Raw genomic sequence first — 23637 nt, forward strand, 5'->3', positions numbered from 1 at the left:
CATCCATCCACCAATTTGTGACCGCAATCATTAGTCTCACCTATGCAGTTTCAAGCTTTTCATCATTCATTGCTTTATATTGTTATAAAACTTTATTTTGTTAGATTTTATTCAATTTTATTCTCTTCGATATTCACTGTGTTTTCTGAATTTCTTCCTTCTTCAAGTAGCAGTTAACATTTAAATGATGGATGATTTGGTGACTACACAAATTATATAATGTCACCTGGTCACATCTGGAACAATTTTTTTGTTAAAGTACTCAAGCGTTATCGTTTCCTTTTTAAAGAGAAGAGAAGAGAAGAGAAAAGAAGAGAAGAGAAGAGAAGAGAAGAGAAGAGAAGAGAAGAGAAGAGAAGAGAAGAGAAGAGAAGAGAAGAGAAGAGAAGAGAAGAGAAGAGAAGAAATAAAACTGGCAACCTTGTATAGTGTGCTCCAGAATCTCATTTTTCTTTGTTTCTGGTTTCCTTTTAGCCAGCACCATTTGAAACTTAGCTGGAGTTTAAATGTCATTGGGTTTAAGCACAGCAACTATAAGCAGCGAAAGTGTTAAGATTCACAGCACCTGTCAGGAGGCCATTACTCCCAGCATGACCTGCGGCATTTTTCTGCTACGGCCACTGATTCTGGCTGACATCTATAAACCAGAAGCTAATGAATAAACATAATTGACAGTAGCCTCACTATTTGGAAAGAGAGCTCCGTAAAACAAATACTAACACCTTCTCTCTCACAAATGTAAGCAAACACTCAAACATTTTAATTGTTTCTTTAAAATTCTCGCCTGCTTAGATGTTAAGGACCAATAAAGTAAACCAATGACCAGGTTGTGAAGACTAATGAAGTAAAGACTTCAATCAAAAATATATACTACGATAACCATACAAACCAGATGTGCTGTACACTCTCTAAAAAATGTTCAGGACATCATTTGCCCCTCAAACCCCAGAAGAACACCCCCTTTCCCAATGGCTAAAAACTCAACAATGTACCCACCATCAAAATACTCGATTTTGTGACCCTTTGTCTCATTATTTGCAGCTCATGGTTCCACTACAGCAATTTCCATTTCCCTCTGTGAACCAAAGTTATTCAGTGCTTATGTGCCCCATAAATACACACTTACACTTACACACACACTTACACACATATTTGTTTTACTATCCTTTTGATGACCTCTCATTCCCTGATTTTCCCAGTCTCTCACGGATAGCACGATAGACCAAAAAAACTTATAGGGAATTGTTTTTATGGAGTTTATGTTGAAATAAGACATTTATAAATAAAAATATAACTATAAAAATAAAGTAAAATGTTAATACAGTACAGTACTGTATACATCAAATAGCATTTTTGGGGTGGTGTCCGTTTATCGCGTTTTTTCTTTTTTTATCGATAAATAGGGGATTTCTGTATTCCTATACTTATTGGGACAGTTAGTCCCCACTAACATATAAAACCTGCCACATACACGCAAACAATAATCTGAGGCATGTGGAAAGTCATACTGATTCTAGCAGCCCACACATTATCACCTTCCACACACCCACCACTGCAGACACACACACACACACACACACACACACACACACACACACACACACACACTTTGGAGGAGAAACAGACCTAATAGGCTCTGCCTGAAACAGTCAATAGCATGAAAACAAACCACAGCCATGAGGAAAATTTGTCACCATGTCATTTCTAAAAGAAATCAATATGTGGCCAAGTTCCCACAGAGCAGAGTTTGAATGTCCAAAGGCCAGAGGCGGGTCTGCTTCTGCCCCCTTATCGGTGAGACAAAACTTCACTCACGGTTGTGATATTTGTTCAGTCGAACAGACGTTGAAGCAGTCAATGGTTTTTAAATGAGCTTACAATGCAGTGGATGAAAAAAGACAACCTGTAGCTGCATTGCTGGTGGATTTCTTTAAGCAGGACAGGGTTCCAGCAGGCCCAGTTGTAGCCCAGTTAATGAGTGATTACGATCAGCAGTCTGTAGGAGGTCATTTCCCTAATGAGAAATACTAAAACGCAACAGCAAATACATAAAAATGGTAAAACCTGCTTCTGTCCAGACACAACAGATGGATGTACCAGATGTACTTAACCATGACTATACATGAAAAATGTACAAATGTGGACTTTATAGTAAAGCTAATGTTCGCAATCTAGGATTAGTACGGAAAACAAAACTATTTATTCCTACGTGATTAATTTCAGGCTTCCCTGATACTCGTTCTTACAGAGGATATTTAAATAATGTAAAAAAAATAATAATAATAATTCCAACATAAATAAAACATTTTTCACTAACCACTATTGCGACTACTACGACTACAAATACTTCTATTACTACAACTACTTGCACGATATAAATACCAACAGTACCAATACAACGACAAGTACTAATACTACAAATACTATGACTTTTATGACATTTACTATTACTAAAATTATGACTACTACTACTATGATTGCTACAACTGCTACGACTAAAACTACTACTTTAGGTACTTGACTACTATGATAACTAGTACGTATGACTATTACTACAATTACAACCACTACGACTACTGTTACAACTACAAATACCACAATTATAACTATTACTACTACAATTACTACAACTACTGTGACTTCTTCTTCTTCTTCATACTGCTGATCCCATTGGGGTCGCCACAGAGGATCATCTGTCTCCATACTATTCTGCCCTCTACATCTGCCTCTTTCAAACCAAACAACTACTCAACTATTGCTACTACTATTCAACTGCCACAACTACTACTATTACAACCTTTACTACTGCAACAACTACAATTCTTTCTCCTTTTTTAGCTACTACTAAATAAATACAGCTACTTTTAACTATGAATATTATAGTAACCATGATAACGACTACTAGTCAAGTCAAGTCAAGTCAAGTCAAGTCAAGTTTATTTCTATAGCGCTTTTCACAACAGACATTGTGTCAAAGCAGCTTTACAGAATTTAACAGTTAAGGTGAATGATGTGTATTTATCCCTGATGAGCAGCCATGGTCGACTGTGGCAAGGAAAAACTCCCTTAGATGTTATGAGGAAGAAACCTTAAGAGGAACCAGACTGAAAAGGGGAACCCATCCTCATTTGAGTGACATCAAGAGTTACTACTACACCAACTACTGCTACCAGGAATACTACAACTAAAACTACTTCCACTGCAACATTACAGCTTCTACTACTATTAATAATATTAATACTACTGTAGAATGATACATATATTAGATCCTAATAGAACTAGACTATTTACATTTTTGCCATCTGTACAATTTGGTTAGTTCAAAAGTACAGCGACATCAATTCACTGGATTTGTATCATGACAGGTGCATCTTTCGTTTTTTATCTTCCACATTTAAAGCAACAACAAAGCAGCTTTTAAACCTTTCGTTCACCCATTTCGGTAAGTGCTCTATCCAGGTCAGTGTCACAGTGGATCCGGAGCTTATCGCAGAAAAACAAGGTTAGAATACAATAAATGTATGTATGATGCCTGTTCATGTAATTAATTATTCTATGTTTCCACCTAGGGGGCGATTAAACGTAGCTAATTCATCAACTGGTATGTTTTTGGGAGATAGAAGGAAACTTGAGAATGTGGAGAAAACCTAAACTGACAGTAACCTGAAATGTTAACCAGAAACTGCTTTGGGCAGCACGGGGAACACTTGGTTTGAAGTTGAAAAACACCCTTAAGGGGACCCGAGTTTTTTGCAGGTAACATCTGGCACACAGTGTGTTCGGGAATACACACAAACGAAGCGGCGCATCACACACATTACACGTTTTCACGCACTGAGAGGGTACCGCACAACCACTTAAAGATTCATCTTTTGGGATTTGACAGCCAGTTTCACAGATGTGGACTTTCATGTGTCCAGATGTGATCTTATTTCATTATTGATCTAATATTATTTTATTGATATATGTTTTAATGGTTAAGAGCCGTGCACTTCAGATCACACATGAAGAGCATTTCACGTCCATGGCAACCAGACTATGGAAAAAGCGTGTGTGTAATAATAATAATAATAATAATAATAATAATAATAATAATAATAATCATGCATTTGTCATATCACAGGGAATGCATGGGGAATTCATGCAACGTCTAGCATTTGTTTATTATGGACAGTAAACAGGTGGTGTGTGTGTGTGTGTGTGTGTGTGTGTGTGTGTGTGTGTGTGTGTGTGTGTGTGTGTGTAGTTATTTTACTTGCATACAGTATTCAAAGCGATCTCGTGCTCTCGGATCATTCAGACGCACACCTCGCGCGCAACTTGAGAAAAGCGCAACACATAATGAAAGTGGTTCCAACCGTTTACTTACATGCCTCAGCTCGAGCGTGCGGTCCTTCATGCTTCCCAGACTACCTCCTGCACCCTGCTTTGACGACCCTCAGCCGTCCAAAAAAATCTAATAATAATAATAATGCAATATTGATAAAATAAAAATAAATAAAAACAAATCAGCGCTCTCGGTTTCCGGGCGAAATGAATTCGGTGCGAAAGAGCGTATCGAGTGGGAGCGCGCAGGGTGGCGCGCGCATCTCTCGCCTAACCGGAGCGCGTGATTTTCTTTTCTTTTTTTTTTCTTTTTTTTTTGTTCTTTTCTCTTTTCCCTGCCCACACCTTCTCCCCGTTTCAGGTCTTCTTCTGGGTTTTCTTGGAGGATCCTCTAACCGACAGCGGGCTTGGATGCACGAGCAGCGCGTGGCATACAGGTGGCGGATTTTTTTTTTTTTTTTTTTTTTTTATTGAGCGCGGCGTCTTATTTAGTGCGCGCTCACGTGACGTCACACTTTCCCTTTTTTTTTTTTTTTTAGGACGCCGATTTATTGCGACACGCCCGTTTTTATCAGCCGCGGACTGTTTGATGTTCTGTTGTTTGAAGTTTGATTGATGTATAAGGTTCGGGAATGACACTGTAAGCGCGCGCCACAAAAATAAATAAATAAATAAATAAATTGTAAACAAAAAAAAAGGTTTCTAAAAGAGGCTTTGGTGCTTCTTATAGACACTGAATGTCATGGTTCACTGTTTGCAAGCTGTTTGAAATAAAATGGTGTGATTATTTTATGAATTGATTTTTAATAATAATAATAATAATAATAATAATAATAATAAAAATCTTAAATGTTTACATTATTTTATATTATTATTTTTTCTAAAATGGATTAAATAAACATCTACATATATTAACTAAGATTGATTTACATAATGAATAATGGTATAATTACTATTATATAAAACTATATTTTGCATAATTTTAAATAATTTGTTGATTTGTATAAATAAATCTATGAAATTGAATGAATTTAATGACTGCTTTACACACTTTTGGCATTATCTCAGTCAGTCTCATGAGGTCATCACCTGGAATGGAATATAGTTCTTACATATTATAGCGGTGTGTTCGGGTTCATTGTCCTGTTAGATGGAAAAAAAAAGGATGGTCCCACTAATTACATTGCAGCAAAATGCTATGGTAGCCATGTTCATTTCTTACAAAATCACCAACTGTGTCACCAGCAAAGCACCTGCACACAATCACAACTTCTTCTCCATGCACTCACTGTAATGCTTCAAGCAACTGTTTCTGAGGCTGGTCATTCAAATAAGCTTATCCTCTGCAGCAGAGGTAGCTCTTGCACTTCTTTTTCTGGGGCAGTCCACATCATAGAGTATGATCATTTTGGTGACTTCATTTGAAAAGACATTTAAAGTTCTTGAGGTTTTTTTAACTGACTGACCTTTATTTCATAAAGTAATGATGTACTGTCTGCTCTCTTTTCTCAAATCAGTGTTTCATGCCAAAATATGAATTTGTACAATAGTTGTATTAGCACTGACCGGGCTAATTGATTCTGTGCTCACCTTTCCTCTAAACAAGACAATTGATGGTATAAAAGGCAAGAAATGAACTCTCGATAAAACACACCTGTGAAATGAAAACCATTCCAGGTGACTACCTTGTGAATGTGATAATGGAAATTAAAGTCTAAAACATTATGGGATGTTTAACACTATTTTTGTGGGTTTTATTGGGGTGTCTTCAGTATTAATGTACTGGAAAAGTAGTATTGTTGAAAATAATAATAAACAATTACCACTGAAGGAGAAGGTGTGTCTTTTTTGACTAATTTTATATATATAACCATTCTTTTCTATTTGGTAATTATTAAGCTAATCCAAACAAAAACATTACTTTTTTGTATTAAAAACCTTCTTCTTCTTGCCACAGTGGATCATCAGTCTCCATACTACGCTGTCCTCTACATCTTCCTCTTTCAAACCAAGTACCTGCATGTCTTCTCTCACCACATCCATAAACCTTTTTTGGCCTTTCTCATTTAGAATCAATTAAAAGCCACCATTATGAAGCTAATTAACACTTATAAGCGCCAGTGTGCTAGAATTTTGATTATAAACTGTTTACTACAGAAGTATGTGGTGTTGAGAGCGCCCTCTACTGGATTTCCTCAAGCTACTCAAGCATTTACCCATCTTCAGTACTGGGTGTGTGCTTGGAATAAAACCTTAAGGAAAACTACATGGGAATGGGGTAAACAAAAACCCCAGCTGAGAATTTAAAGAGTACTGGTCTGTATTAATAAATAAATAATCATCATTTTAATTAATTATTAGTTCTTATTCCAGAATAGGGCAGAATTAATCATAATAATAATAAAAAAGACAAATGCCACTTGCTCAAACTAAGATTTTAGCCATAAATCGAAATAATTTCTTAAGCAGACTGTGTTGTGTTGAATTGTGGTTTTAATAGTCTGACAACATCCTAATTCACAATCAGGGAAAGCCATTTTTTTTATTTAACAAAAAATGGTTTCATACTTTCGAATGGCTAAGAAATAGTTGCCTTTTAAAAACACATCATATTATGCTGCTCATTAGTCCTCTCATTTACTCAAGCTATATTTCATCATATAGCACTTTTTCAATAAAACAGAAAACTTAAGTCCATACAGTCAGCCATCTTGTTTAGTCCACAAAAGAGTGTCTCAACAGAAAAAGCCTGACGAAGCCAGAAGCAGACTGCTGGTCACAACAGTCTTCAGAAGCGCGGCCTCCTGTTGCGGCCTGTGTATCTCGTATCAGCCCTCACGTCCCTGAAACGAGATTAGTGATATTAATAAATATGGACTGAGCAATAAAATACAGGGATTTCATGATTAAGACAGCGGTGATGAATTAAAGGGGGAAAAAAAACAATGTTAGGTGTCACTGTAAGGTGTCCAGTCATATCAACCTGCCTGAACTGGTTTCGGGGTGAAGGATGGTGCAAAATGAAAGAGAGAAATATAATCTAATAATAAAATAATACTAATAATAATGATATTGTAATAGTATAACATCATACTAATAATATAATTATAATTGAATATACCAGGGATGGAAAGATTCACAGATCGCATCGCCATAAAAGCTAACGATGTGATGCCTCGATTGCTATAATTGCTATAAGTGATCAATAATTTGTGACCAATATTTTAGATTTAGATTGATTTCTCCTCGCTAAACTGTGTCCTGGGCACGTTCTCTCAGCATCACTGCTGCTTTCCGAGGCGTGTCCTGAGAGTCACATAGCGTACAGATTAACATGGCAGAACAGGAAAACGCAGTATAAAGGCCTGTGTGTGAAAGGGGCCGTGTGTTAGATGTCAGAAGGCACTTAAGTAAATTGATGATTTGCTGTCTGTCTGAAGCAAAGAAATAAAAGTGAACTATCCGCACCATATTGAATTGCATAGCATCATATCTTTTCCTTTGGATAGTATTGCATTGAATCGCGTTGGGTTGAAACAAATCGAAATCGTATCGCCCAGCACCGTATCGTATTATATAATGTCATATTATTAAAAAGTGTCAAAAAATAGAATTGAAAGCAATTATGGTTTATCAAGGAATCTAAAAAATCCTGAGATTAAGGCTGACACTCGACGCTTATGCATACCAACACTTTATTTGTCATTGGTCTAAAGATTTTCTGAACATTTGTACCTTATACATATTACAGTGATTGTTAAAGAGATACCTACTTGCCCTGCCTTCTCCTCCTCTCCTTCTTCTCCTTGATCCAGTCCTTGCTCTTTTTCAGGGATTTGCCTTTCAAGTTTTTGAAACGAGACCTTTGGATTGACAAAAGAACACACAACACTGAGTAATTAAACAAAACAAAAAAAACGCCACAACGAGCACTTATGTGCCGCTTAGCATAATAACATCAACATAGAAAACAAGATGTCAGAGGGAGGAAAAACTGTCCTGACCAAGCTGCAGTCAGACAGAACTACTGCCCTCTGTCTCTGTTGGTCCATGTCCATTCAGGACAGGAGAGAACTGCAACCTGCCCTGAGTCATGGACAAGACCTCTTATTTAAGGGGTGCCAATAATAATCTTCATTAACAATGTTATGAAAAACCTAAAACATTAAAACCTTTTTTGTAAAAAAAATTTTTTATTTTGGATTAAATGGATCATACATTAACATAAATAATTTAAAACGCATATATATATATATATATATATATATATATATTATAGGGAAGAAATGCAAAACATAAAATTGCTTGTCGTTTTTTATTAACGCAGTTTATCATCATCAATATTTGTGAGAACATCAATAGTTTACTTTTAAAAACAATTTTAAATTAAAAGCCTGCTTGGTTAAATAATATATAAAAAACTATTTTATAAAAAAAAGAAAATGAAATAAATCAAACTAATGCAATACCCTTGATTAATTAATTAAATTGTGACAAATTAAATTGATTAAATAAATGGAAAATTTTAATTAAATAAATATAACGAATGTAAATATTTACATTCGTTTTAACTCATTTGGGTAATACAGATGTGTATGTAGGTGTGTGTATGTAGGTGTGTGTGTTTTACATTTAATTTTCTAAAGACATGTTCTACTTACTTCAGCATACTATAACAAAAATCTTCAATCCTTCCATAAGAGAAAGCTAAAGAAAAAGATTTGTTCTGCGCATGAAGATTTTTATTCATTTCATCTATTTTCCAGTACAGAGTGAAAAGCCTCACTCTAGTTACATTTTTTTATACCCCTGGCATTGTTGTGTATGTTTTCAAGTTTAATAATAACAATTTTAAAAAATGCACTCAAAGTGCGAGACGGAGACTAAACAAACTTGCAATCAGCCACTTAATACGTTCCTGAGAGAACTCAGATTTTAACTTTGTTCCACACGTAAAAAGGAGTGCATTCGGTACCAATCCGAGAGCACGGTACCGAAAAAGTTCGGTATGAATACGTGTACTGTTGGTGTTAGTAAAATCAGGGACTGATGTATCTGAAGTGAGGAGGCCTGAGGTGCAACCAGCGTTCGCATTCATCCAATTCAAGGTTGTTCAATAGGGATGAGGTCAGAGGCTCCATAGCAGGCCACTCAAGATCTTTCATCTCAACTCATGTAAAATATATCTTCATGAAGCTGGCTTTGTTCACAGATGCATGGTCATGTTGGAACAGGTTTGAGTCTCTTAGTTCAAGTGAAGGAAAATGTTTTATGCTACTGCATCTAAAGACATCTTATACAATTGGGTGGTAACAGTTTGGGGAAGAACAACATATGGCTGAGAACGTCAGGTGTCCCAATCCTTTTTTTTCTCACCTCTGTCCTGAGAACTGCGCTTGATTCGAAACATTTCTGTCAGCAGTCTCTGTCCCTAAACCCTTAAATACAGAAAAACAAGTACATTATTATATTTGAACCAAAAGCAAAAACTTTGCTCGATCTTTTATTAATTACATTACATACCTTGGGCAAGACGCCAGACACGCCAGCAAAAAGGCAAAGGAAGAACCTTCCGGAAGAAGGTTGGGGATTTGTATATCAGAAATACACACTTGACACAACAGCAAAAAATGTGATTATAAAGAATGATGGAAAATGGGGAGCACATACTTTTTGGCTTTGCTACTGTTGGGGTAGTCGACCACCAGACCTCCGGTGAAGCCTGCTCTCATGGCCTGGGCTGTGATCAGCTCCAGCTGGAAGTAAAATCAAGATTAGGTCACTGATATGGTGAGGATTTGAAAAGGAGTCTCCAGTATCAGATTTGTGTAACAAAAAAAAATCCAAGGATACTAAAGAGAGAGGAGGAAAAAACAAGGCTGGGGAAAACTAGTGTTTAATGGGGATTGAATATAGCAATAAATACATTTGTAAAAACAACTACTAATTGTTGTTCTTTAATACATTTTTAAATATCAGAAGTACGGGTGTGCGATATTGACAATAAAAATTATATTAAATTTTTTTGTGGATCTTATCGATAATAATAATTAGACAATATTTTGCTGAGTGTCTTATTGGACCATGTCTTTCTTCTCATATCTCAGCAACGGCAGAAAGCTGGGGTCAGAACACAGGGTCAACCATGATACAGCAGTCCCTGAAGGGCAGAGGATTAAGGGGATTTGCTCAAGGGCCCAAAATTGGCAGATTTGTGATACTGGGTGATGCTTAAACCCCCGATCTTCTGTAACCCAGAACCTTATCCACTGAGATATCACTATAACAACATGCCCCCAAGATTTAATAAAAAAATATATATATTTTTTTATGTAAAAATACCGTAATTTAATCTGGAGAGGTCAGATTACTATACCTGTTCGGAATTTTCCGGATATATCTGGAATACGGCTCGGGCACCTCTGGTCTATAAAAAAAAAAAACACCAACAGAAATGTTATTTAAATCTCGAAATGAATCCATCTGGTACTTTGTTAACTGTGAGAAAGTCCTACCAGGGCTGAGTATAGTTTGCTGAAGAAGGTATGGAGTCTCTTGGCTGGACTGTGCGTCTTCTTATCTGCATTGCAAAGCCACTGCAGAGCCGAGATACTGGGGACGAAACCAAAGACAAACATTTTTATATAATTTGGTGGGGTTTTTATTTTTTGTATTATTTTTTTTACATTAAGGTTTTTGGATGCCTTCTATTACCAATTTTTGGCTGAACATGATTCCGTGGGTTTAAGTGAAATACTCCGGAATTGGAAAATCGAAGTGTAAATTAGAAGTGAATCAGGGATGGAAAAGAATCTAGATCTAACTCAAAAGGGTAAAACTTGATCTAATTAGACATTTGTAGCAGGCAACTCTACAGCTGACCCCAAATTGTTGAGAATTTGATGCTTCTATAGGAGTAGCCTGATTCGACCAATCTCACAGTCAAATCTTCACAGAGGTGTTCTGAAATAAGGATTATATCATGTTGGTTGTACAGGAGTGCTTAATGTCTGATTTCACCTAGAACAATAGGGTTTTCTCCCAATAAGTTAATATAAAGCTCATTATGATAATGCTAAATGAAAATGTGACAAAAAAAAGAAACCTGTAATAAATATTTTTATGTGGGTGAAAAATTAACCTTTAAATTTCCATGATCTGTGACTGTCACAGGAGCACCTTGGAGACAGGGATTTAAATATTTGACAATGTCTGGGATATTTTAGAAAGGTACATTCTGTTCTAATTTAATTCTGGAAATTAACTTTTGATTGCTTTTCGGTGCACTGATTTAGAGAGCGAGCTCACACAGGTAATGTAGCCAATTTAAATTCATTTGCCGACATGTGAAATGCAGATCCTGGCAGCAATGTGGCCTTTTTTGCTACTATTTAAAAAATTTCTCCAGGTATATTAATGCGTATTGATATGATTTAACTCTATGCAACATAGTACAAACATATACACATGCATGCACCTGTACTACTCAGCCAATCACGTAGCAGCAGCGCAAAGCATAAATTCCTGCACATACAGTCAGTCAAGGCTTCAGTGAATGTACAAAGTTATTTAAATCAATTCATTTGTATATCGCTTTTAACAATGGACATTGTCGCAAAGCAGCTTTACACAGATAACGTGGTAAGAAAAAATGAATAACATTGTACTTTATGAGTAACTTTGTCCCAATGAGCAAACCGGTGGTGACTGTGGCCTGGAAAAACTCCCTGAGAAAGGCATAAGGAGGAAACCTTGAGACGAACCAGACTCAAGAGGGAACCCATCCCCATCTGGGCGACACCGAGTGTCCATTTATTACAGCTAAACGATGTTGAAATGTGCAGTGATGGTGATCAGATGCAAAATGTAGTCCTGAGTCAGTGTAGACTGTTGACATTAAGTCCTTGTGTAAGGTTGTGTGGCGCAAAAATTTTTTTATATATATATATATATATATATATATATATATATATATATATATATATATATATATATATATAAAATTCCCTTTACCTGATACAGCCATCAAAACTCCCTGGTCGAAAAGGCAATCCTTGTCCCATGTCTCCTAGTATGAGATCTCCATCCACTTCTCTGTCCAAGGCGACGTCTTATAAAGTAAAGGAGCAAACAATATTTCATATTTTCATCAAACTTAAAAATCAAATAAAATCATATTGGTTATTATAATGGATTAATGATTTTCGGTTGAAAATATTGTATAGTAGATGTTCTCCATTTTCCAACCCAGCCATTAGGGGGGCACAAGCCAGTGTACTCTTAGTGCCGGTCCCAAGCCCGGGTAAATGGGGAGGGTTGCGTTAGGAAGGGCATCCAGCGTAAAACGTGCCAAATCAAATATGCGGATCACAAATTAGAATTTCATACCGGATCGGTCGAGGCCCGGGTTAACAACGACCGCCACAGGTATCGTTAGCCAACAGGGTACCGGTGGAAATTGGGCTACTGTTGGCCGAAGGAGGAGAAGGAGAGGAGGAAGGCGTCTACAGAGACGGCAGGAAAAGGAGCAGTGTAGGAGAGTAGAGGTTCGGGTTGGTACTTTAAATGTTGGTACTATGACGGGTAAAGGGAGAGCGATAGCTGATATGATGGAGAGGAGAAAGGTAGATGTGTTGTGTGTTCAGGAGACCAAGTGGGAAGGGAGTAAGGCCAGGAACATTGGAGGTGGGTTTAAACTGTTTTATCATGGTGTGGATGGGAAGAGAAATGGTGTAGGGGTGATTCTGAAGGAAGCGTACAGTAAGAGTGTAGTGGAGGTGAAGAGAGTTTCTGATAGGGTGATGATCGTGAAGGTGGAAGTTGAAGGGATGATGATAAATGTCATCAGTGCCTATGCTCCACAAGTTGGCTGTGAGATGGAGGAGAAAGAAAGATTCTGGAGTGAATTGGAAGAAGTGGTAGATGGTGTACCTAGGAAAGAACGATTGGTGATTGGGGCAGACTTTAATGGGCATGTAGGTGAAGGGAACAGAGGTGATGAGGAGGTGATGGGTAGGTATGGTTTTAAGGAGAGGAATGTGGAAGGGCAGATGGTGGTAGATTTTGCTAAAAGGATGGAAATGGCAGTGGTGAACACGTATTTTAAGAAGAAGGAGGATCATAGGGTGACGTATAAGAGTGGAGGAAGGTGCACACAGGTGGATTATCTTCTATGTAGGAGATGCAACCTGAAGGAGATTGGAGACTGTAAGGTGTTGGCGGGGGACAGTGTAGCTAGACAGCATCGGATGGTGGTCTGTAGGATGGTTTTGGAGGCGAAGAAGAAGAGGAGGAAAGTAAGGTTTGAAAGAAGAATAAGATGGTGGAAACTGAAGGAGGAAGAGTGTAGTGTGAGGTTCAGGGAAGAGGTCAGACAGGGGCTTGGTGGTGGTGAAGAGGTGCCGGATGATTGGGCAACTACTGCAGGAGTGATGAGGGAGGCAGCTAGAAAAGTACTTGGTGTGACATCTGGAAATAGAAAGCAAGACAAGGAGACGTAGTGGTGGAATGAGGAAGTGCAGGAGAGCATTAGGGGAAAGAGGTTGGCAAAACAGAAGTGGGATCGACAGAGTGATGAGAAGAGTAGGCAGGAGTACAAGGAGATGCGGCAGCAGGTTAAAAGGGATGTGGCGAAAGCCAAGGAAAAGGCATATGAGGAACTGTATAAGAGTTTGGACACTAAGGAAGGAGAAAAGGATTTATACCGATTGGCCAAGCAGAGGGACCGAGCTGGGAAGGATGTACTGCAAGTTAGAGCAATAAAGGATGGAGAGGGAAATGTGTTGACTAGTGAGGAGAGTGTGTTGAGAAGATGGAGGGAGTATTTTGAGCAGCTGATGAATGAGGAAAATCAGAGAGAGAGAAGGTTGGAGGATGTGGAGTTGGTGAAGCAGGATGTAGATAGGATTAGTAAGGAGGAAGTGAGAGCAGCGATTAAGAGGATGAAGAATGAAAAGTCGGTTGGACCAGATGACATACCGGTAGAAGCGTGGAGATGTTTAGGAGAGATGGCAGTGGAGTTTTTAACCAGATTGTTTAACAGGATTCTGGAAGGGGAAAGGATGCCTGAGGAATGGAGAAGGAGTGTGCTGGTACCGATCTTTAAGCATAAGGGAGATGTGCAGACCTGCAGTAACTACAGGGGAATTAAGTTGATCAGTCACACCATGAAGTTATGGGAAAGAGTAGTGGAAGCCAGGCTGAGAGAAGAGGTGACCATCTGTGAGCAACAGTATGGTTTCATGCCGAGGAAGAGCACCACAGATGCCTTATTTGCTTTGAGGATGTTGATGGAGAAGTATAGAGAAGGACAGAAGGAGCTGCATTGTGTATTTGTGGATTTAGAGAAAGCGTACGACAGGGTGCCGAGAGAGGAGTTGTGGTATTGTATGAGGAAGTCAGGTGTGTCAGAGAAGTATGTGAGGGTGGTGCAGGACATGTATGAGGACAGTGTGACGGCAGTAAAGTGTGCAGTAGGTACGACAGACTGGTTCAGGGTGAAGGTTGGACTGCATCAAGGATCGGCCCTGAGCCCTTTCCTGTTTGCAGTGGTGATGGACAGGTTGACGGACGAGGTCAGACAGGAGTCTCCCTGGACTATGATGTTTGCAGATGATATTGTGATTTGTGGTGAGAGTAGAAAGCAGGTTGAGAAGAGCCTGGAGAGGTGGAGATATGCGCTGGAGAGAAGGGGAATGAAAGTCAGTAGGAGTAAGACAGAGTACATGTGTGTGAATGAGAGGGAGGGCAGTGTAGTGGTGCGGTTGCAGGGAGAAGAGGTGGAGAAGGTGGAGGAGTTCAGGTACCTGGGGTCAACAGTGCAAAGTAATGGGAGTGTGTTAGGGAAGTAAAGAAAAGAGTGCAGGCAGGGTGGAGTGGGTGGAGAAGAGTGACAGGAGTGATTTGTGATAGAAGAGTATCTGCAAGAATGAAAGGGAAAGTTTATAGGACTGTGGTGAGACCTGCGATGTTGTATGGATTAGAGACAGTGGCATTGAGTAAAAGACAGGAGGTGGAGCTGGAGGTAGCAGAGCTGAAGATGTTGAGGTTTTCGTTGGGAGTGACGAGGATGGACAAGATTAGAAATGAGTTTATTAGAGGGACAGCACATGTAGGATGTTTTGGTGACAAGGTGAGGGAGGCGAGATTGAGATGGTTTGGACATGTGCAGAGAAGGGACATGAATTATATTGGTAGAAAAATGCTGAAGATGGAGCCACCAGGTAGGAGGAAAAGAGGAAGGCCAAGGAGGAGGTTCATGGATGTGGTGAGGAAAGACATGCAGGTAGTTGGTGTAAAAGAGGCAGATATAGAGGACAGGGTGGTATGGAGACGGATGATCCGCTGTGGCGACCCCTAATGGGAGCAGCCGAAAGAAGAAGAAGAAGAAGAAGAAGAAGAAGAAGAAGATGTTCTCCATTTTCCAATTCTAATAATAACTGCCACTGCTCCTACTAATTATGCTGCTTGGATGTGATATCACATGGACGTGAATGCGGGCACTTACTTAACATGGCCGTGCTGATGTCCACACCGACCCAGTAATGGCCTTCTTCTGATAAATAATCCCCACTGAGTCCAGAGCCACAGCTGAAGAGACGCAAGAGGAAACAAAAACAAAGCAGTTATTCTAAAATAAATAAGTGTTTTTGTGTTTAGGATTTATATATTTATTTATACGGTTTTTAATCCACTTACAGTTCCATGTAATGCTACGGAGCAGCTACAGGACAATTATGTTATCTGACAAACCGTCAATAAACAGGTTGCCATCACAATTCTTTTCCCACAAGTAAAAAAAATTTGAAAAATGCAGTAACCCAGAAACCCGAAGGCAAGATGGCATGATAGAAAACTTGTGACACTGGAGACTCCTTCCATTCCCATTAAATATGATAGTGTATTGTTATGTAGTTACGAATATACCCTGTGATTTCCATTGCAGCTGGAAGCACTATCAGATGTGTTCTTATACAAAACTAATAAACACTGCCTGAACAGCCATAATACAATATATTATATACAATTAACTATAAAATGGAGTGTATTTGCTACCTTAAGACTTTGGGATTTAGGAGCATTAGGAGCATCTCAAATAATCTCTCTATCGCTCTAAATCATGAATCACTAGATTACATACACGATTTGGAAACTATGGCTCACCACACTTTCCACTGCAAATGACTTAATGACATGACTATGTACTAAAGTAGTAAAACATTACTAGTATTTATTAACAGCCACCAGGATGAAGCTTTAAATTTACTCATCAGTCATTGGCAAATATGTATTAATAAAATCTATTATATATTTTCTACATTTTAATGACCACTTAAAATTCATAAGACTACCAGTAACCTGATACAAGGCTTTAAAGTAATTGTACATACAAAAGAAATTGCTAATATAAGCAATCATTTGAGAGCTACAACAATTTTTAATAAGATACTTACATAAAAACAAAACATGCCACCTGGTTTTTGCGATCTTTTGTGCGAACATTCCAGTATACTGAAAGGATTTTGCGACTCGAACTCGTCTTCTGTATCTAAACTAGTGTGATTCTATACTAAATTATGTGATGTACACTCATATTTCCCCCCCACACACCATAAATACACACCCTATATCCAGCAAATAGCAAGCCTGGTCTTCTGGCAAGCTCATCAGCTCTACTGCTCTCTCTGACATCTGGCTCTGGATCTCGATCATCCGAGAGCTTTACACAACACACGAGAGTACAGCAAGGAGGTTATTGTTGATGAATTTACAGAAAGACAAAACCGTTGATCATAAAATGTATAAATTTAGCACGTCAACCTTCTGCCTTATCTGGGGATTGTCTACGACACTTACTTTTGAGAATACTTCTTTGCCTCTTGTTCATTGTAGAACTGCAAATAGAATTAGTAAACTTTATGCAGAGCAGCATGAATGCATTATATATACACACAGCGGGTAAAATACGTATTGAACAAGTCACATTTGTTCTCAGTAAATATATTTCTAAAGGTGCTTTTGACATGAAATCTTTGTCAGATGTTGATATCAACCCATTTAATCCACACATACGAAGAAATGAATCATACATGTCTATAAATGAAGTTATGTGTAATAATGTGTAATGACATGGGGAAAAAGTATTGAACACATGAAGAAAGAAAGGTGAAAAAAGGCATAGGTGTGTGTGTGTGTGTGTGTGTGTGTGTGTGTGTGTGTGTGTGTGTGTGTGTGTGTGTATAACATCAGAAACATGCAAGGTTTCACATGCGTCTAAAACACAGTCAAACCTTTATACATTTGAAAATGTGAGATATTCGCTAATGCAATATAGTTTTAGAATAAATATGTAGAAAAATAATCAACACGATGCAGCCTGATGTTACTATTGGTGGAATAACTAACTCTATTCACATCCCTAAGTGTTTTATTCCTCTTATACCACAGCATATTACATTATTTTACATAATTCAATAATTTAACAATCAGATTATACTTAAAAAAAAAAAAAAAAAAACCCAGTTATTTTTACTTTCAAACTAGAGCAATTTGCTAACATATTATTTGATAAACAGATGTTTCCAATACCAGTGTCTCTTTTTCCTCACACTCGAAATAAAAAACCTGAGACATTCACATGCTGGAAAGCTTACTGGCCTGACATTGGAGACTCCTTCCATTTAAATATATGTTAAACAATTGCTCTCTTTATGGAAAGTTTCACAAGTTTTACAATACACTTTTCTTTGCTAAACACCAGGATTTTTATTAGCACTGATTCATTGGGATGGGATTTGTTTTGCAGCCTGTCAGATTTGCTCTTATAGAAAATCAATCAACACCTTCTGATTAATCATGATAGATTATATCAAATATACACCCAAACTCTGTTGATCACTATGTTTTTAGTGTATCTGCCTCATAAAACTGAATAATAAAATTGTCTTTACTCCTATGGTGCCTTTTTTTATGGAGCTTTGCACAAATGGCAGAAGAGGCTACATACTGACTGTGTTTTCTGATACTTCTATGGAACTTCTTTGACACCAGGACCCTGGATCCTCTCATTTTTAGTTATTTATTACACTCTGAAATGTAATTTGTTACTATTGATAATTGTCAACGGCACTGCCTGCAACCGGTGTAAAATAATGTACTATACATGTTTCGATATGTACAGCATGGAGCTGCTTGGGCTCCAGCTCCTCTCGGTCTACTCACCACCTCCGGAGGTGCCATGTGCTCGGGTCTGCGACAACTAGCAGCCATGATTGTGATGTCTGAAAATTCCAATATCAGACTAAATACAGGAAAAAATATAAATCAAACCCTGGATCTGTTGCTGTGAACAGAAAACAACAAGCAAAACACTACAGACACATGTATCTACATGGCTGGTTAAGATGACGTCACTTTAAAGCGACGATAAAGGAGCTTCTTAAAGATATAGGCTTTTAAAAAAAATCAGTAATTTTCATGGTGTAAAATCAAGCCGTTCTTTTTTAAATATCCAATTTATTTAATGTTTTAAATGTATACAATTGAGATATATATTCAGTTATTTAAAAAAATGAAATATGTACTGTTGAGATTAGATTAGATTAGATTCATCTTTATTGTCATTGCACAAATTACAGTACAAGGCAACGAAATACAGTTAACATCTAACCAGAAGTGCATTGGTAGCAGTGTAAAATATTTACATATGTACAGGTTGATATATGAATAAATAATGATAAACGAATGAATAAAATCATATGAATACAATAAACATACACAAAAAGGGGGTTATATACAACAAGTACAATGGTATGTGCAAAATCCATTTATTTCATTTTAATTATATACTATTTTATCATTTTAATTATACACTATTGATATATATATATATATATATATATATATATATATATATATATATATATATATATATATATATATATATATATATATTATATATATATATATATATATATATATATGTATGTATAAATTGAGGCATGCTTTATTACATTTCTTTTTCAATATTATTGAAATATCAATGTATTTAAATGTATGTATGTATGTATGTATATATATATATATATATATATATATATATATATATATATATATATATATATATATATATATATACATACATAACTATATACATACTTTTACACCCTTTAAATCATATACTATGATATGCAAGAGAAGGAAAAGTATTAGAAAGAGAAGTAAAGAGCATTTGTCGGATTTTTATTTTATCAGAAGTAAAGTATGCATATTCAAAATGTGAAAAATAATGAGAGCATTGTAAAAACATTAAATTACATTACCATTATATACAATTCCTTATGATATAAATCCTTTAAAACAAGTATTAATGGGTATTTGTTGTGTTGCCTTACTGATCACTTTGTTGATGAACAAAAAATACAAGGAAATCACTTCTATTGTTCTTGAGCAATGGAGAAAGACCAGGTGGTGAGACCAAATTTACCCTGTTCCAGAGTAAGAAGCGAGGTGAATGAAGTGATGCATCTATCAAGTCAAGCAGGTTTATTGTCATTTCAATCATATACAGTGCAGTACTTTTCGCCAGCACAAAAGGACCAATCATGCCTATTGCCTACTATGCAGGCCTGTGGGGGCAGAGTTAGGATTTGGGGTTGCTTTAGTTTTTTAGTTCCACTGGATTGGCTCTTTTTTTTTAGTTGGTCAGGACTAGAGAAAGTGATTTACACAGAAAACTGAACTATTCAATCACTCACTCACTCACTAATTGGTTTTACAGTTGTGGTTAAATGTATGTGTGAAAAATAAAAAAGATAGATAGATAGATAGATAGATAGATAGATAGATAGATAGATAGATAGATAGATAGATAGATAGATAGATAGATAGATAGATAGATAGATAGATAGATATCACTTTTAGATATGATGATGACTGATTATTATTATTATATTATTATTATTATTATTATTATTATTATTATTATTAAGTGGGTAATAGTAATAATGTCTGTATGCTTTTAAAAAATTTCTCATTAAAAAATAATAAGAAATGTGTAGTTACAACTATTTCCTGTGTAGCCTCACTCCGATTGGCTGACTGTCTCTCTACCGGATGTTGAACTTCCGTTCCGCAATGGCGGCGGCCAGTCGGAAAGTTAATGCCGGTGCACACAAGGTTTGTCCTTTAACAATAAATGGCGCATTTTTAGAAACAAATCTTCCCCTGGTTCGGGTTTTGGGGACATGTCTCAGTCTGAGGAACATGGACAAAAATAATGAGGAAGTTCCTTACACTGGGAAGCAGATCTTTAGGACGTACTGCACCCTTCTTCAGCGTCGAACTGAGAGACAGCCGAGGTGTCCCGGTGCTCTGACCCGGAACCGGACCCACAGCAGCACCGGCTCTGTCCTTCACGCGAGTAAAACGGCGTATTATGACATTCTGCGGATATCCCCGAACGCCACGCAGGCGCAGATCAAGACCGCGTATTACCGCCAGAGCTTTCAGTATCATCCGGACAGGAACGCGGGCAGCGACGAAGCCGTGCGCCGCTTCTCCGAGGTCAGTGAAGCCTACACGGTGCTCGGGAACGTCAGCCTCAGGAAGAAGTATGACCGAGGTTCCCTGAGCTTAGCGGACGTCCAAAAAGCCGGGAAACCCTCTCGGAGAGACACGACACATCCCCCGAACCCTGATCTGCAGCACTGGAAGCAGCAACAGCAACAATGGAAACGCTTCCGGTCTTCAGGGGGAAAACCAATGTTCGACTTTGACACATTTTATCGAGCGCATTATGGCGAGCAGCTGGAGAGAGAGCGGAACCTGCGCCGCTGGAGAGAGTGGAGGAAACAGGCCCAGCAAGAAGATTTCCGGAAATGGAAACTAGAAAAAGGGACCGAGATGGCCGTGGGAGCACTGCTGACTTTAGGGGTTGTTCTCCTGTTCAGTTTGAAGTCATAGTAGTATGACGTCATAACCCTAACACAGTATTATGACGTCATAACCCTAGCACAATATTATGACGTCATAACACTAACGCAAAATTAACTTCTTTAGTAATTTGAGCTATAAGGGCTGTGGATTGGACCACACAGGTCAGTCTTCTCTCAATGAGCCCTGGCAACCCATGACTCTGTCACCGGTTCACCTTCCTTGGAGCACTTTAGATAGACACTGACCACTGCAGACTGGGAACATCCTACAAGAGCTGCAGTTTTGGAAATGCTCTGACTCAGTGGTCTAGACGTCACATTTTAGCTTTTGTCAAACAAATCCTTACATTTGATGAAGAAATATTAACTGCTCATAATGTTATAATGTCCTAATGTTATACCTGGTCTGAGAGATCAGGTCAAATCCAGATCTATATTGCTATTCTTTTAAAGAGTTTGTGCAGTCAGGGGAAAAATAAACAACCTAAATCTAAAAATATTATTATTTATCCTAAAAAGACATTACTGGTCAGGAAGTGAGCAAGAATGGAACCAGTACTAAAGATTTCTTCTTGGTCTGGTAATCCCGGGTCTGTTTATGAGCTTGGTAACAGGTCCTTGATGGCATTTGTGGCAGAGAACCAAATAACAATGTTTGAAGAAGCAGTATTGTTTACACTGGACGTTTTAATCATTGCCTTGATTTTTTATCTTTGCGTACCACAAGATTGTAGAAGCAAATTTCCCAGTTTATAGCTCTTACCAAATCTCAGGAGTGCATTTGCTTCATTCTTGATTCATTCTTCACTAATGATTTGTTGTCAAGATTAGTAGAAGCTTCATATTTCTCTATTTTATATTGATTGCAGCACTTTAGCCCAGCCATTATGGTCACACAAGCAGTTGCAAAGAGTAGAGCTGGTGACGTTGGATGAGTTTAAACACCTGGAGGAAAATGTGTAAAGTGATGGTGTGTGTTAGAGAAGTGAAGAAAAACCACCAGGAAGGAGGAAAAGAGGAAGGTCAAAAAGGATTATGGATGTGGTGAGAGAAGACATGCAGGTAGTTGGTTTGAAAGAGGCAGATGTAGAGGACAGAGTGATTTGAAAATGAACGATCTGCTGTGGCGATCCCGGGAGCAGCCAAAAGAAGAAGATGCTCGTCGTATCACTTTCATCGCAGCACCACAAGCAACGATTATTTTAATGATTAGGATAAGAATAACAGTTATTTTTATCCATTTTTATTTATACTTAATCATGTTATTTATAAATAATTGTAGCATTTGTAAAAAAAAAAAAAAGGTTTTAGATTTTAATAGTAACGTAAAAAAAAAATAATAATAAAATGTTGGGCCTGTGTAATAAATCAAATGCCCACTAGATGGCAGAATATGGAAGGAATAAGGACCTATGCCTCCACCCTACACTGTTGGTCCACCTGTAAAAAAAAAAAAAAAAAAAAAAAAAAGACATCAGAGAAACGTGTAAACGCCATCATCTCACTTCACGCCCAGTTTAGGTCCAAATGCAATGTGTGTAATTGTATGTTATAAACAGATGTTTCTAATAATCCTGTTCTTTTCTTTAATCTGATTAGCCAGAAGACGTCGAGTCACTTCATGACAGAAGTCCTGGCTGCAAATCACCATGCTGAGTTTACCACCATGCTCTCCTTCTTATTAGTTTAATTCTTGTTTCTCATTAAATGGTGTTTTGTGTAAGTAGACGTTAATTGAGCATTTATTAAAGGAGTCTCAAATGATACCTCGGTCAAGGGACAGTTTTCTTCATAACCCAAGACGCAAAATTCTCTAACCACTCTATATTAGCAAAAGTAACTGGAATCCTGACTTTTCCGGCCATATGAGGTTCTTCCCCAAACTGTTACCACAAATTCAATACAATTGTAGACAATGTTTCTATGCCCAAATCCAGTTACATAAAGATATGGTTTCCATGGGTCTAAGTGGAAGATCTCTTTCTATAGAACTCCGATCTCGACCCTATCAAACATCTTTGAGATCATTTGGAACACCGACTGCACCCCAGGCCTCCTCACATCACCTACATCAATACCTACTTTATTAATCACAAGCAAAAATCTCAACAAACACTCAAAAATCTAGTGGAACATCATCTTAGAAGAGTGGAGGTTCTTGTAAACGGCAAATAGGATCTAAATGTGGATGCAAAATGCACATACCGATCTTCTATTTGGGTGTCAACAAACTTTTGTCTGTATTCTGTATATGTGTAGGTTAAAAGAAAAACATGCTATTGTAGAAAAATCAGGGTCAGGGTGGAAACAGTCACTCAAGCAGGTGGCATCAATCCACCTATCAAAGATTGTTTTCTGTATGTTATTGACGGTATGA

At 37.6% G+C, this 23637-nt stretch overlaps 3 protein-coding genes and 1 long non-coding RNA gene across 8 annotated transcripts in view; 2 read left to right on the forward strand and 2 right to left on the reverse strand.

Annotated features, from left to right (window-relative positions):
- LOC310717671 (syntaxin-1A) overlaps positions 1-4838 on the reverse strand; it is a 94597-nt gene extending 89759 nt beyond the window's left edge. For 2 of the 5 annotated variants that reach the window (XM_083526064.1, XM_083526063.1), the window contains exon 1: positions 4370-4791. In XM_083526064.1, the coding sequence (XP_083382190.1) occupies positions 4370-4399 (30 nt within the window). In that variant the 5' untranslated portion in view covers positions 4400-4791. Of the gene's footprint in view, positions 1-4369 lie in introns of all 5 variants that reach the window. The other 3 variants (XM_083526061.1, XM_083526062.1, XM_083526065.1) reach the window with 3 other exon arrangements.
- The window catches only part of LOC310717771, a 339024-nt gene that overhangs the window by 94427 nt on the left and 220960 nt on the right, over positions 1-23637 (forward strand). The gene's annotated exons all lie outside the window — the stretch shown is intronic.
- On the reverse strand, positions 6802-18749 carry bud23 (BUD23 rRNA methyltransferase and ribosome maturation factor). Its single transcript, XM_083524709.1, has 12 exons — positions 18547-18749; positions 17182-17219; positions 16949-17044; positions 15833-15915; positions 12340-12436; positions 10842-10938; positions 10703-10753; positions 9997-10082; positions 9850-9895; positions 9703-9764; positions 8100-8189; positions 6802-7169 (listed from the first exon to the last, which is right to left on the reverse strand). The coding sequence occupies exons 1-12, from the start codon at positions 18592-18594 to the stop codon at positions 7115-7117; spliced, it is 849 nt and encodes a 282-aa protein (XP_083380835.1). The 5' UTR covers positions 18595-18749; the 3' UTR covers positions 6802-7114.
- Positions 20335-22832, forward strand: dnajc30b (DnaJ (Hsp40) homolog, subfamily C, member 30b). The gene has a single exon (XM_083526087.1). It carries the CDS (start codon positions 20440-20442, stop codon positions 21286-21288), a length of 849 nt encoding a protein of 282 aa, XP_083382213.1. The 5' UTR covers positions 20335-20439; the 3' UTR covers positions 21289-22832.

The sequence above is a fragment of the Silurus aristotelis genome (genome assembly GCF_946808225.1).
Source record: "Silurus aristotelis genome assembly, chromosome: 22".
NCBI lineage: Eukaryota > Metazoa > Chordata > Actinopteri > Siluriformes > Siluridae > Silurus > Silurus aristotelis.